Source organism: Cricetulus griseus, chromosome 6 (assembly GCF_003668045.3).
Source record: "Cricetulus griseus strain 17A/GY chromosome 6, alternate assembly CriGri-PICRH-1.0, whole genome shotgun sequence".
Taxonomy (NCBI): Eukaryota; Metazoa; Chordata; class Mammalia; order Rodentia; family Cricetidae; genus Cricetulus; species Cricetulus griseus.
This window is the reverse complement of record NC_048599.1, coordinates 84,304,957-84,320,195: the sequence shown is the minus strand read 5'-3', so window position 1 is coordinate 84,320,195 and position 15,239 is coordinate 84,304,957. Positions and strand designations below refer to the sequence as shown.

The following is a 15,239-nucleotide window of genomic DNA, read 5'->3' as shown; positions in this document are numbered from 1 at the left end:
TGGCCATGGCCATTAATGTATGTGCCATCACTGAGGCTGCAAAATGGTGGCACTCTAATTTTACTATCCTTTTTGTCATTTAATAATCAGAATACTGGAGCTCAGCATTTAAGTGAACATGGCATTTAAGTGGCTCAAAGCTGTCTGTAACTCCAGTTTTAGGGGATCTAAGCTCTCTTCGGGATTCTGTGGGTACCAGGCATATATGTGGTGCATAAACATGTATGATGGCAAAACAGACATATAGAATTAAAATAAATCAATCTTTTTTGAAGCATCAGAATGTCATTACAGAGAGCTCCAGAAGTAAAGAACATACAATCTGCCCCGTTTTGGTAAAAGCATCAGTTCTAATGGGCAAGGCAGAACTAAGTCTACTTTCTGACTCTAGGAGTGGACTCAGGATATGAATGTGGTCAGAGGAAACACTCCATCCCTGGCCACAGTGACAGAACCAGGGAAGGGCATGTGACCCAAGCCAAGCCAATGAAAATACTTCTTTAAATTTCTTTTGAAAAAGAGGCAAGCCCTTCCTCTGGAGAGCTAGACAACCAGAATGTGGGCCATGCTGACTACCTTCTCTCCTACTGAGGGAAGCAGACCTGAGAGTGGACTCACACAGACCACAGTTAAGTCAAGAGATGGAGGACATCTGCTCAAACATTCTTGGAACACCTGGACCTAGCTATGCCCTAAAGCTACACCTTAGACTCCCCATTATGTTAGTTTTAAAAACGTCCCTTTCAAAAGCCAGTTGCAAGTGCAACACCTGATTGATAATTAAGCCTGATGCACTTTGCTCCTGCAACCCTCTGAGGCTGCTTCCCTAATCCTTAGGCCACCTGTAATGACCCAGAATATTCTTCTGGAAGCTTCTCCATGTCTCTCCTGCTTATCAGCCTTTCTGCTCCTAGATCATCCTGACATAAGTGACTGCTCCCTTCAGATCTGAAGAAGAAAAGGTTCATTTCTTCAACCTAACATCTCTGGCTCTCCCCAGTGAGTAGGGTGGCAGTCACAGGTGTGTGGAAAATGGGCTCCTGACTTGATGATTTGAGAGGCATCTACAAAATACTTTTAAAGTAATAAAAATGAGAATCTATCAGGGTATAGGTTAACTGCATACACTCTTGAGTTTTGTTCTTCCTGCCATTCTCTTTGTCATCTCCAACCCCTGCTTCTGACCAAACTTCTGTCTCCAAACAGCCTAAGACTCTGGGTACAGTGTTTTGGTTTTTCCTTTCATCTTATGCTAGGGTGGAATGAGGGGTTTGAGCATGTCTGGAAAACACTCTACCACCAAGCTGCAACCCAGCCCTGGGCAAAGCTCTTGATGTGGACAAAGAAAACTGGTCCCTTGTAGCTGCTGACTTTGGGCCTCATATTTCAAATTGGAGGACCTTGTTTTTAGTCTCGGCTGAGAAACATCAGGATGGGAATATTAAGTCTGCTGAACTGAGGGAGGCTGAGGCCATCAACACATCCTTCAGTGCTGGCTGGCACTCCTGAGGCTCCTTCCTAAGCAGGCTGCCTTGGGTCCTTGCTCCATTGCCATCATCTAGTTGCTGGAGAAATGTCTTGTCGCTTGCACAAGGACAGAAAAAGCCATGCCTTTAAGGGTCAGACTACAGAAAGACTGCAGAGTTAGGAGGCAAGAGTCCTTAGTCCATGGAACCTGCTCTACTCTTCTGGTCACAGGGCAGTGAGGACCATGGACACTGTGGAACATAACTTCTGGGGCCTCATACTCCCACCTTCCTCTTGATGATTCCCACCACATAGGTGGGCCATTTGCTATCTGGTTCTAAGCAAATGGGAAGAAAGTTGTAGAGGAAACACAGATGGGGAGGGGCCATCTGACACAAGGTGTTTTTTCAAGACAGGGTTTCTCTGTGGCTTTTGGAGGCTGTCCTGGAACTAGCTCTTGTAGAACAGGCTGGTCTCGAACTCACAGAGATCCGCCTGCCTCTGCCTCCTGAGTGCTGGGATTAAAGGCGTGCGCCACCAACACCCGTCCTTACTCAATCTTTCTAAGCCTAGCTTTGATTATCTTTCAGATGGGAAGCCTAATACCTGCCTGTGGGACTGCTGCACTGATGAAGGGGACAATGCAATCGGGCACTTAAGCCAGTGCCAGCACAGGGATGGACTCTCTAACCAGGAGCTGTTGTTAATTTTGCCACCAGAAAGTTTTCAGTTTTCAACCACTTGGAGATAAGAGGCTCCTGGGACATGAACCTGATCTACACCTGCTGCTATGCACCTGCAGTTTTAGGGTTCAGAAACAGGGCTATACCTTCCGTTCCAAGTGCTTATCCAGGCGGGCCAGAGCTTCGGTCTCTCCTCCTTGCCAGACAGCTGGGCCAAGTCCTTCTGTGGGGAACCCTACAAAAGGAGCAGCAGGCCAGAGCATTGCAGGTTGGGTCCTCTAATTAACAATTATAAACATGACACTTTCCACTATTCATACTGAACTGTTCTTTAAATGAAACCACAGACCTTGGACTTGGCGATACTGGAATTGAGAAAACCCTTGAAAGTGAAGAAGGCTAGCTTTATTCAGATCAGAAAATGGGTGGCAAGGGGGAGGGGAGGAAAGAAGGTGGATTTTTTAGTTATCCTAGAGGAGAAGACCACTGACTAGAGCCAGACAGTGTCTCTACTGTTAGAGAGAGGGAACTACACAAAGAGGCTTCAGCTAGAAATAGCAGCCTAGCAGGGCAGAAATTCACTGGTCATGGGGGTGGGAGTGGTTAATAGCAACTTTTCTGTTTTTGTTTTGTTTTGTTTTAAAGGCAAGATCTCATGTAGCCCAGGCTGGCCTGTTTCTTCTGTCTCTGTCTCCCAGCTTCTGAGATTACAGGCATGTGACACTAGGCTAACATTTTCTAACTTTAACAAAGAAACAGGAAAACCACATCCCACACAGGAAGCGGCAGCCTATGTGATGTGGTACAGAACTTACGCACCCAGTTCCTCTAGGGAAGGCACGCCATAGGTGTCATCATGGTTCTCCTGGATCTCAGCCCTGCAGTTCTCCATCTGCTGGCTGGTCACAGCACCCACTGGCTTCTTGGGCAACTCCATGCGGCTGATGATGGCCTGAAAGCGCTTGTAGGTAAGGGGTGGTTTCTGCCCATTCAGTTCGATGATTCTGGGGAGCCCAAAGCATACCTAAAGTCACTCCTGAGGCCCTTTATTTTGGGGTCCCTGACCACCCCAAAAAAGAGCCCAGACTCAGAAGCTCTGAGGGTCACTCTCCTCATCAGCTCACAGTCCCACGCCTGAGTAGAAAGGGGGGGGGCAGGGAGGCTGTATCTCCATTTTACCGAGAGGGAAAATGAAGCCCAGAGAGCTGGAACAGGTGCCTCAGGTATTGGAGCAAGGCAGGGCCAAAGCTGGGACTCAATTCCAGGTTCCCTGGTGTCCACGTAGAGCCGCCTAGAGACAGAGACTGACCATATCTCTCTAATCAGACAGAAAATCCCCCATGGGCCTTCTGGGCATGTATGTGACCACACCAAGGGCCTCTGTCCCATTTCAAGCACATACGGTAAGGGCTGTGACATACTCCTTGCTTGGAGGATCATCCTCCTATTAGTCCTGTTTACTAGAGTGGAGATGTGAAGGCCAGCTAATGCTCCCTAAATCAGAAGCTGTTACGGTAAACAGCAACAACATAAAGAGTTTTGAAGTGTGCCAAGTGTTTTTCAAAAGCAAGAAGGGAAGGCATGAGAGCTGAAGAAGAGAATGCCACTGCTTCTATAAGCATAAACTTGGATGGTTCACAGCCAGATTCCTGGGCTCTTGCTGGCTGAGAAGGAGCTTATGCAAGGCCTGTCTGTCTGGGTGAGTTCATTTCCCTATTTGCTCTCCCTGCACTGCCCCCATTAGCCCAGATAGAAGCTGGCTGCTGCCTCTGTAGTCCCTCTCCTCCTCTGGCACGTGGCAGGGGAAGGGCTCCACACCAAGCCTCTCCTCCTGAGGGCTTGGCTCACGTGCACAGCTGTGTGACCCAGCCTTCTGGCAGCCAGCCCTCAGTTGGGGGAGGAGGGCAGGGAGCAGCAGCAACAGCAACAGAAGGGTGACATCTCCAGTAGGGAAGTGGGGACAGCCACATAGAGGCTAGTCAGAGGCTGGCTACGGGAGGAAGGAGATTCTGCTGTGGTTACCAGCACCCTGCAGGGTTCTCTAGAGCCCTCAAACCGCATCCAAATGCATGGCCTGGAAACCCAGATAGGCAGAGCAGACCTGGGAATCATCCTAGGGTTGGAAACTAGGTCTGTGGGAGCAGAGACCTGCTGGGAGGAGTGTCAGATGGGGTCTGTCAAGGTTAGGATACTGCAGTTTGGGAGCACAAGAGTGGGGAGCATGAAGTACAATGAGCTAACAGCAGATTTATGAAGACCCTGTGTGGAGACAGATCCTCCGGCTTCCACAGCTTGGGCCTAAACAAGCCTTTGTTATCCAAATTGGGTAATCTCTTGGTGACTTCTTTTACCCCCAATTCTGGACCATTCTTGTCCAGTTTCTAGAAAACACCATACCTCATAAGCCAGGTAGCCCTTTTGCCGAACTGGTCCAAGTTCCACTTAGGACCAACTCTCACCACAGGCAACCTTACCAAGAGCGCCCATCCATGTCTCTTACCTGTCCAGGTCATAGAGGGTATGAGAGTTCTCAGTCACGACTTCCACACCAGCCTCCTTGGCCATCTTCATAATGGCTGCATCCCGTTCTTTCCCAAAGGGTTCAGAGTCATATTCAAAGGTCAAGCGGGTCACCCCCCATTCCTGTGGGGAGATAGTCCGTTATGCTCAGTACTGTTTGAGAAGCAGGACCTGGGCACTCAGCTCCTCTCTGGGAATGAACACGGCCAATCTTGGCCATGTTACAATGGCTACAGAACAAACAAAGGGCATCGGATAATAGTTTCAGTTGGAAAGAACCTGAGGCTCACAAAGTGTGAAACAGGTAAGGGGGTCAGACCAATAACACTACTGTGCTAGAGTCAGTGGGACAGGCCTGCGCATTTACTGTGGGCCTTGAGGTGGGTGAATGAAGCTATAAATACAATGTTCTCAGGGGAGCCCCTGGCCCACAGAGAAGCACTGACTCACAGTGGAAATGGGTGGGGGAGACACACACTGGATCACTAACTCCTGCCTGCTCTGCAGCCTTTCCCAGATCTCCTCTGAGTCTAACTTGTGGCCTACTTTTCTTGGCAGACTTGTGCTATGTAAAGTGTCTTAATGGTTTCCACAGCAACACTTCCAAGGCCAGAAGCAAACAGAGCTAATAGCTCTCAGAGCTGCAGAAGGAGGAGCAATCCTTAGATCAGAGGTTGGAGAAGACAAACTGGAGGGGCTACAGGTTGTGAAAAGGGATATTCTTTTCTGAGCTTTCAGTCACTTCTGGTAGGAATAGCCCAGTCTCCTAGCAACACCAGGAGAAATCTGCTCCAGTGAAAGCTATCTAGACAAGTCACAGAAAGCCCTATAGCTTGTAACTAGCAAGAAGCAAACAATCTAACCAGCCTGTGGTCACAGGCCTTTAAAGCTTTGAACCACTGGCAAATATCCTAATTCAATCCTGCCCAGGGGAGTGAGCAGGGCAGATATCCAGCTGTCAAAGCACAAACACACTAAACATTTATTTAGCCCTTAACTATGCTAAGTGCTTTGCATAGATGATATCATTACAGAGTCACAAAACCCTGTAAATAAGGAGATTCTCATTAAATGGCAGCCCCCCCCCCTCCTTCAGGAGGATTCTCCTGTGTCTCTGTCCTATTTCTACCACAGCATTTGTCACAGGCAATGAAGCCACCCATTACCTGCCTGCTTCGCCCAAAATTGTGTGAACTCAGAGTAGAAGTCATGCTGTGTTGTGCATCTATCACTATCGTCTTATCAGCCACTATGGGGCCTGATAGCTAGTAGAAGCTCAATAAATACACAATCAGTGACTCAATGAACAACAGAGCTACACTTCTGAGCAACAGCCTCTGAGCTGCAGGGAGAGAGGAGCAATGTGGAGTGATAATAAAGACAAAGGGATTTCTGTTACTGTTGTCTTGGTTTAGTGGTGCTGGCCTCATACATATTAGACAAGTGCTCCACCACTAAGCCATAGCCACAGCCTAACAAACACAGGTATATGGTACAGCTGGTAAACACACAGGCTCTGTGTCAGAGAGCCTGAAGCCACTTCCTGACCAGGGCAGCATTTGCTTTCCTCACCTGTAAACCTGGGAGGGCGGAGCTGCTGTGGGGTAGGTGTCAGCGCATGACAGCAGCTGGAACAGGACTCCTAGTCAGGGCCCTCAGAGAACATTGGTGACTAGTGTCCAGTGACTCATAGGTGTGTGCAAAATTATGGGGGAGGGGAGAGACATACCATAAAGCTCTTTTCTTTGACATCAGATTTTCCCCTCCTGGCACAGAGTTTGGAGTGCTACTGAGGATGGAGGAGAATGCTGTAGAATGTTCTACACATGGGAACTTTTTCTCAGCTTGGGCCTTAAAACATGCACGTTAAAGGGGCTGGGAGGAAATTGGCTTGCCTCCAATATGGCCCCCAAATAAAGATTTTATTAATTGCTTACCACAGGGAAACAGGGTAACGCTCCCTCAAATGCCTGACTTTTTTTCCTAATAAGCAGAGCACGTTGAGGTGGGCAGCACCCCTTGTTAGACAGGAAACCCCACCCTCAAAGTCTTGGCAGTAACAAACCCTAATAAAAAGTACTGGCTTGAGCCAAGGAAACACAAGGAGCCAGCGGCAGTGGGGTGGAAGGACTTAGCACACTGCATGTCTGGGCTGAGCTGGGATCCTTCCAACACAACACTGGTTTTACAGACTTTTTTCCTTTTACAGTTTCCACCCTGATGGCAAACTGACCAGTTGTCTCTGCTCTGACCTCCCTAGCAGCCATTTTAGAGGCCAGACAGGCACCAGTATTTCCATTTTGCCAGCCAGAATAGAATTTCACTCTGGGGAAATGCCAGGCAGAAGAATCTCCCCCTCAGCCCTACACACTCACCTTGAAGAGCCTTGGGAACACATCAGCTGGCTGTCCCCGGACTACAAACAGACGGGAGTTCAGCTTTCTTAAACTTGTGTCCAGATCTTCCAGAGATTGCAATAGGAACCTGAAGAATCCACAAAGCCTTTGTTAATAACACAGGGTTGGGAGGTAGGGGTGGTGAATGACAGGACCCAACATATTCTCTCGCTCTCAGTCTCTCTCTCTCTCTCTCTCTCTCTCTCTCTCTCTCTCTCTCTCTCTCTCTCTCTCTCTCTCTCTCTCTCTCCTTCCTAAGAACCTGGCCACTGATCATGACAAACAAGTTGGTATGATAACATGTAGGGCCTGAGGCCTGGCCTGAGCTCAGTCCAGGAGTGATGGGGTTAACTTCTAGCATACTATATAGCTGTGTGATATGAGACAGTGACTTAACCTTTTTAGCTGTTTTCTTATGCATGACTTAGAATTAACAGTAGAGCCTATAGACTTGCTAAGATGTTAGTGCTCATGGAATCACTAAGGAAATAAAATCAGATAATGCAAGGAAAACCTCAGGTACAGAGCCTGGGTACAGAATCCACATGATCAATGTTAGCTGCTCTTAATGCTGTCCTTCTGTGGGCCTGTTAAACACTAAAGCCATGTCCACAGGCTGGGCTGTCTCTGAGGCTTTGTTTGCTAGGTGGCTCACTTTCTAGGCATCTCTGTGTACCATAGTCCCTTGAGCCTCAAGCTTGGTATACCTGTATTGTCTACATAGCCAAGACTGGTCTTAAATTTGCCATCCTCCTGCCTTAGCCTCTAAAGTGTTAGGATTACAGGCATGAGACGCCGTGGCTTGGGCTGCAGGCAGCTGTGATACTTCAGCTCTGTACATGGTGTCGGTTGTTCCTGGGACTTTGTTTGGCAGATTGCTTACTCTTTTGGCCTCTCCATTACTCTGGCTACTAGGTTCTCATCAAGAAGCCTCTAGAAGCAGGGGCTTAAAGGTGTTCTGGACAGATACTGTGACATGCTTGTGTATATGATAGGGACACAAATACTCAAGAGCCTGTGTAAGAGAACTGGGTCACCAGGGGGCAGGGGAAGGAAATGAACCTTTGCTGAGTCTGTCATTGTGTTATTTTAAATTAAAATTAAAATTTTAAATTAAAACTTAGCCAGGTAACTACTGATGTGGTTCAAATCCCAGCAATAAATGGGTATGGAGTGAAATGTCCTTTCTTACCTTCCCAAAGCAACCAAGACTATCAGTTCGATTATAAATCTATTGTTATGCTTTTTAAGTATTTTCCTAATTTGACCTCTCAACACATTTTGCAGGAAACGTAACTATTCCCATTTTGTAGACAAGAGAGGTGAAATAATTTACCAAAGTTGAAAGCTATTAAGTGACTGAGCTGGCATAGTGGCCCAGGCTAATCAAACTCTGAAAGCCATGTTTTGTTCTCAGTGGCCCATTTCTAAACACTTCAGTCAAGCAGGCTCTGCTCCAGGGCTGAGAGTCTCCTGAGCCTGGAATTCCTCTCTCTGACAGACACAACCCTCATCCAGGCAGTCCATTTACATGACTATCTTTCTCCTCAGGACCCAAGCCTGAACAGGCCAGCTTCTTATGTCATGGTCCCTCCAAAGAACCTGTTGTAGATCTGAGCTACATTCTCTGATCACTGAAGGCTTACAGAAGCCACAGGGGTGCCAATCAGAAGTAGGCTCCACCTGCCTCTGACGTGATAAAATGACACAATCCCACGGCCAGTGCTGCAGGTCCACATTCCAGCAGGAGCTGAGCCCACAGCATCACCTTAGCTAAAGGGCACAAAGGCTCACTCAAGGGTTGAGGCTGGCGACTGACAGTAGAGGCTGCTGTGAACGCTCCTCAAGCCCCCACTACTGTGAATTTCTGACTTAAAAACCCCTGGCACCCTTTGAATTCTAAGTGATCTGCAAGCCTGCTTGAATTGGTCTCCCTGAGGCCTTGCTGCTCCCCACCAACACAGACACCAAATAAAAACAATGAAGGCTCAGGAGAGCAGACAGCCTCAGCCACCTGAAATAGAAGGCTTTGCTGGGCACAGTGCAGGCCACAATTCCACACCTCAGGAGGATGGAGGTTTTTCCATCTGAAGCCCCCAAGGTGTCCCAGCCATACACTTTAAGGTCTTCACAGCTTACCACACCCCAGAGAATGTCAATCTGCAGCTATTAAGGCTGAAATGCACAGGAAATATAGGTTCTAGAGTATGGTGCAACCTGTTTTCTATACAGCTTTATTTTTAGGACTCATTTGCTATTAAAAAAAAAAAAGAGCTTCCTGCAGCATCTCTACAGCATAGAGGAGTACCCTTGACTTCTCTGGCAGGAAGCAGAAGGCAAAATCTACTGCTAGCTACAAAATAATGGTGCAATTCATAATGGCAACAGCTATATTTACTGAGCACTCCTGGAGCAAGGCTCTATCCTACTTGTGTTATATATATTATTTAATTCTCAGACAACGTGTGAGGTGGGTGCTATTATCGTGCCCATTTTACAGCTGAGGGAATTGCCATTTAAAGATTAAGTAATTTCCCAACATAATATACCTAGTAACTGGCCAGAACTAGGAGGCTGGGGACCCTACAGCTCAGTGTTTGTTCTCAGCTACCAGGCTTCTAAGACTAAGCAGTGAGCACACCCATTGCTTGGAGCAGTGCACAGTGAGGTGGGTGGTACTGCCTAGGGCTCAGGCCTTAGACAGCACCGGAACTAACACGCTAACACCTTTTCTGCACATCTTTGCTCCCCAAAGTGTGGTGTGAGATCCAGCAGCACTAGCTGTGCATGACCAGGAACTTTCTAGAACACACACTCTCTGGGTTCCATTCCAGACTGCCACAATCAGAATCTGCCCTTCCATATGATTGCCTGGGAATTCACTTGTCCATGAAAACTAAAGAAGCTCCACTGTGGAATGCTCTTCATTTTGACCTTGATGTACAAAGTGCATTTTCATTTCAAATTTGTTTCTATTGAGACCCTCACCTCCACCACATCACATTTTTGTTTCAGACCATTTGGCCTTTAAGAAATGCTTGACACAGGGACCAGGTCTCTTTAGCTTCTAGACTCCAGGCAGCCAGACAGGGAGGCCACTGCCATGGTATCACCTTTTGGATCTCCCTGATAACAGCTCTGCAGAACACCAAAAAGAACTGGAGTAAGCTGCTCCTGGAGAATAGCCACCAGACAGGCCTAGGCTTTCTTAACCAGGAAGAAACTGGGCCTTCCCTCCGTGCTCCTTTCCAACCCTCCTCAGCACCTGCCCACTTCTCTTTACTTCAGGAGGGGGGACTCCAAAGGAAAACAGTCTGAGCACTGGAAGGGGTGGTGTTGGGGTCTGACTCTCACCCTTGCTCCAAGTGGAGATCACATGGCAGATCACACAGCTCTTGATGGAGCAGTCAGAGCTCACCATTTTCAATAGATGTGTACCAGAATTGCATAAGTTCCCTGGAGCCAGGGCAGACAGAACTGGAGAAAAAGAACTTCCGCTTACAAAAATACAGAGAAAACTGTCATTCAAGAAGTCCAGGAGGCTACCCCTTCAGAACAGGTCACTTACACACTTCTACTAAGCGAGAATTTCTCTGGGGATGGCACTGGCTGTGTTGAGAAACAGTTTATCTGTTAGCAAAGCACAGAGAAGGGGGGTGACAGTGAATTCTTTGGGTCGCAGACTGTCCTTGACCAAATCCCTCTGCTTCAAGCAAGCTTATCTCACCATAACAATGATATTATGGGCTGGCAGACTGGTAACAGGATATTAATAGTTAGAAATTCACTTCTAAGAAATTAAGAGAGTTTAAACCCCCCACAAAAAGGATAATCTAACCCCACAGTCTGTGGCAGAGACTGCTTCCTAAGTCTTATTCAGATAGGAATGTAGGTTTTCCATTTGGGGGCGGGATGCTTAATTTTAAAGAGCTTGATCACAGTTTTCAACCCTTTTGGGAAAATGGAAACATGCTCTTGGCTTACAGAACAGTGACGCCCCTTGCTAGAGTTGCAGTGTGAATAGCTCAAGGAACACAAATCATTCTACTAGCAACTACAGATCCCATCTCCTTCTTGCTGACTAAGTTCCCAGGTTACCCATTTTGACAGTCCAGATGCATTCAGCTCCCAGCACTTGGGAAGAGGCAAGCTCTTTCTCACCAGATAACAAGAGTTCCCAGTTTGTATCACTGGCTACTAAGAGAAATGGCTCAGAGAGAACATACTTCTACTAACTCCCTCTTTTCTGGAAGCTCCTGAAAGAGATGCAGACAGAGCCAGGGACAAAATGATTTCAACACAGTAGGAGGAGAACCCTGGCCAGCATCTAAGTTGTGATAGGGAAAGGAAGGTAATTAAAAATGGATTGAGTCTGACCCATTTTTAAAATCTAGAAGCCACTCACAACTGCCTTTTGTTTTGGTTCTCGCCTGTAGGAGACAGAGGAAAATGGCAAATTGGTGCTAGAAAAACATCCCTGGGAGTCACAAATCTAGAACTGACCCATAGACTTCCTACTATCACTAAGGCAAGGAGTCTTCTATGCCAACAGAATAGACATACATATATATTGTTGGCATAAAGAGGGCATACATATACATGTATATTCTGATTGCCTTTCTCTGTAACTGACACTGTGGCTATTTTAATCTGATTCCATCTGCAGGAGGGAATCAGTATAACAGAGATGACAGATTCTGCTCTCCCACTTCTGCCATATGGACCCCACTCTTCTAGAGAGAATTTGCAGAGCATGGTACTGAAGCAGTAGGGTGCAGGGCCGGTATGCTGCAGTCCCATTCTCTTAGACTACTCCCAAGCTCCAGAAGCAGTGCCCAGAGATTCACACACTGTAGTTATGCAGAGGTGCAGCTAGAGTGAGAGGGGGCAACTCCTTGCTTCCAACCCTGTGCATCAAAGAGCATTCAGCCCTGCTCTCAAACCATCAGGATCAAGGGCAATGCTGGGGCTACTGGAGTGTGTGTGCCTGCTGCCAATCACAGGAGCCGTTACCATATTCGATCTGTTTGGTGTTATTTCACCTCATTCTCCTGAATACCGAAGCTAATTAGACTTCCGGTCAATGCAATGAAGCAACACACTCCCCAGGGTTTCTGGCTCTCTGTGGTTCTTCAGTGCAGCACTTTTGACAGTTCGTTGCAATGACTTAAAACAAAACAAAAGCAACCCAGGCCAGGACGACTGAATCATAAATGCAGGAGGGGAGCCCAGGAAGCTTTCAAAGATCCTTAAGCGATTCCAATATTAAAAACACATCTGTAGTTTGTCCTGTCTTATTTTGTGGCGTTTAGGCCTCCTCCATTATGGCTGTTTACTTGTCTTTCTCTACTCAAATGTAGGTTCTGGAAGCTGTGGAAGTACACCTGAGCCTGCTTGTTCACTGCCATGCTTAGCAACGGCCTGCCAGCTACGACAACTCACAAAATGACCTCCCAATTAATATCTGCATTCCCACACGATTTTGAGATTTCATCCAGGCATCTGAGCTGCCTCATTCCTTTCCTGCTTCATTCTCTTGAAAGTGCAATTACAAAAGGGTGACCCACAAAAAACCCCATAAAACCAAGTTCCTACTATATTGGAGTTCAACCAACTTTGTGATTCCTTTATCTACAACTGCTACAAAGAATAGGCAGCCACAGGCAATGCTCCCCAAAACCCAAGAAAAAAAAAAAAAACCTTCATGACAACATAACAAACAGATTCTATTGACGCTGTCTAGATTGGCAAACTGCCAAAAGGAAGGGGAGGGCAAAGTCTGAGGCTTGGTTTAATGTCTACAGTAGAGATGGTCATTTGCCGGTATTTGTCAAATTCAACCTATCTATGGAAACTGGAACAAGACAGAGTAATAGCGCAGCCTGAAAACAGTGTGGGCTGGCTCTCCACAGGACTATCTTTAGTTGTTCCCTCTGTGTAAATGGGGCAGGAAGGGGCATTTAATAAACATGCTACGAGGCTCAACTGTTCTCCTAGCAGGACAAACCCCTCTTGGAGAGGAAAGAATGGGGTGCTGAGAGCCACTGTGTCCTGGGAATTACCTTGCTCATCTGTGCAACAAGGCCATAAGCAAACATCTCTCAACAATGCAAACAAACCAAGCAACTGCTAGGAGGCATTTAAAGAGTGATGGGTACATGATGTATCAAAACTTGTTTTTGAATACTGGTTACAGAGAAAATACTTCTGCCACCTATTTATTAATTGTGTCACACACTGTGGGAAAGGACTTGACCTCCTGGGAGTTATCAGGGGCACTTGACATTGTGGTTTTGTGGTTCCTTACCCTTACATCAGTTCTTAAAAGTCTCATCTATAATGGTCCAAGTGTCCTCTAAAAATCATTATCATGACGAAAGGAGGAAGTGTTGGTAGGTGATGCCATCCTCTTTGAGTATTTTTCTAGCAAAGTTATAACTACAGAAGGGGTCCTCTCAGATAAGTTAGTTAAGGGGGTCACCTGGGAGGTAGCCCAGGGGGTATAGGCACCTGCTTCCAGGTCTGATCAAACCTTAGTTTGATCCCTGGAACGGTATGGCGAATGAGAACCTGCAAGTGGTCCTCTTAACTCTATACACCACCATGGCATGTCCTTTCCCAACAAATGTAAATAATAATAACAATTTTAATGGGTTAAGAACCGCTCTGGAGGTCAGGGCTCAAAGTGGCACTACCCGAAGATGACCTTGGAGGTCTCTTTAATACTGGCTAAGGCTAAGCTAGCGTCCCTGATCACCACCAGGGTGGTTTTGTAGGGAGGTTAGCCAGGATTGGGGGGGGGGACGTAGTCAAATAAATCTGAGGATTAGGGAAGCCCTTGAGGCAGGAGTTCATAGAGGGGCTTCTTGCCTTGAAGAATGCTTTTCTTCACCCCCATGGCACACCCCTAAAAGCCCAAGATCAGAAAGTCCCCATTCTGTCAGGAACTGGCTGCAGGTCGACTTCGCGTTTCTGACGAGAGTTTCGTCAGCACAGAAGGGTCATGACCTCTGTTCCCCAGCCCGTCGTGGAATTCAGAGGGGGCCACACGGGGCGAAACCACTGTGTCAGAGATTGCCGGAGTCCGCTGGGTGTTCCCACCCCACCCCGCAGTGTAGGGTCCCCTCACCTCCATCGGTTGATGCCCACAGATGAGGAGGCCGCGAACCACGGGTCGAGGATGTAGACACAGCGCACACACCGCGCCCCGCGCACGGCCGCTAGCAGCGCGGGGTTGTCGTGGAGCCGCAACCCTTTGCGGAACCAGTGCACCGAGGACGCGCCGTCCGCGCCCATCGTCAGCGCGGGGACCGTCGCCGCCACCACAGCTGCCGCCGCCATCGCCGCCCCGACTGGGCCCCGGGCTGCTGCTCCGCCCCGGACCACACCGTAGGTCCTGTACAGCGCCCGCCCAGCGGCCTATGGTACATCGGATCCCTGAAATGGCTCCGCCCCCTGGAGCCTGGAGCGCCTCTGTGATTGGATGGGACTTCTCCTCCGCTCTATTGGCCGGCAGCGCCGGCGTAGGCCCCGCCCCCTCACGTTCCCACCATGTGTGGTCCCCGCCCGGTAGCCACTCGCCAGTGACGCAGGATGGCGCTGCCGCCTGCCCCGCGTGGGCTGAGCCTGGAGGGACCCCGGATCTCCTACGTGTTTCGCGTTCCCCGCCTGCTTCTGGGAAGGACAGGGGTTGCGGTGACTCCAGCCGGTGGCTGACAGACCTGCCACCAGGCCGGTACATCGTACCGTTCATATGCCAAGCTGAGCGGTGATTGCCTTACACAAACTGTCCTATTTTCTATTCTCATCTCATCCTGGTTACGTTCATTCCACAAACCCGGATGAAACAGATGCTTGTTAGTCTTATTCTGCCGATGAGGCAAGCTTAGGGCGCCCCAGTTTGAATGACTTGCGTAATACGGTGAATCCAGTAAGATTACCCTCCGAAATTTCCGATTTCAAAGCTTTTAACCCACTTCCTCGCAGAGAATCTTGGCATTTGCATGCAGCAAGGCATAAGGATGAAGGAGAAGCCCTTGTATGTGGCAGAAGTGGGTTTGGGAGAAAGGGCAGGGGTTGCAGAGGATGTGGGTTGAGGCAGTAATTGTGCCCTCAGATGAATTTATTTTTATTTACTTTCTGTTTAGTAGACACAGTACCGTTATTGTGCACA

The 15,239-nt window shown here is 48.0% G+C and overlaps 1 protein-coding gene across 1 annotated transcript in view; it reads right to left on the bottom strand.

Annotated features, from left to right (window-relative positions):
- Cry2 (cryptochrome circadian regulator 2) overlaps positions 1-14,446 on the bottom strand; it is a 30,009-nt gene extending 15,563 nt beyond the window's left edge. Inside the window, exons 1-5 of the mRNA XM_027422450.2 lie at positions 14,196-14,446; positions 7,046-7,154; positions 4,651-4,793; positions 2,970-3,154; positions 2,297-2,385 (exon numbers count right to left, since the gene is read on the bottom strand). Coding sequence (XP_027278251.1) covers positions 2,297-2,385; positions 2,970-3,154; positions 4,651-4,793; positions 7,046-7,154; positions 14,196-14,407 — 738 coding nt within the window. The 5' untranslated portion in view covers positions 14,408-14,446. The remainder of the gene's footprint in view (positions 1-2,296; positions 2,386-2,969; positions 3,155-4,650; positions 4,794-7,045; positions 7,155-14,195) is intronic.
- Positions 14,447-15,239: the final 793 nt, after the last annotated feature.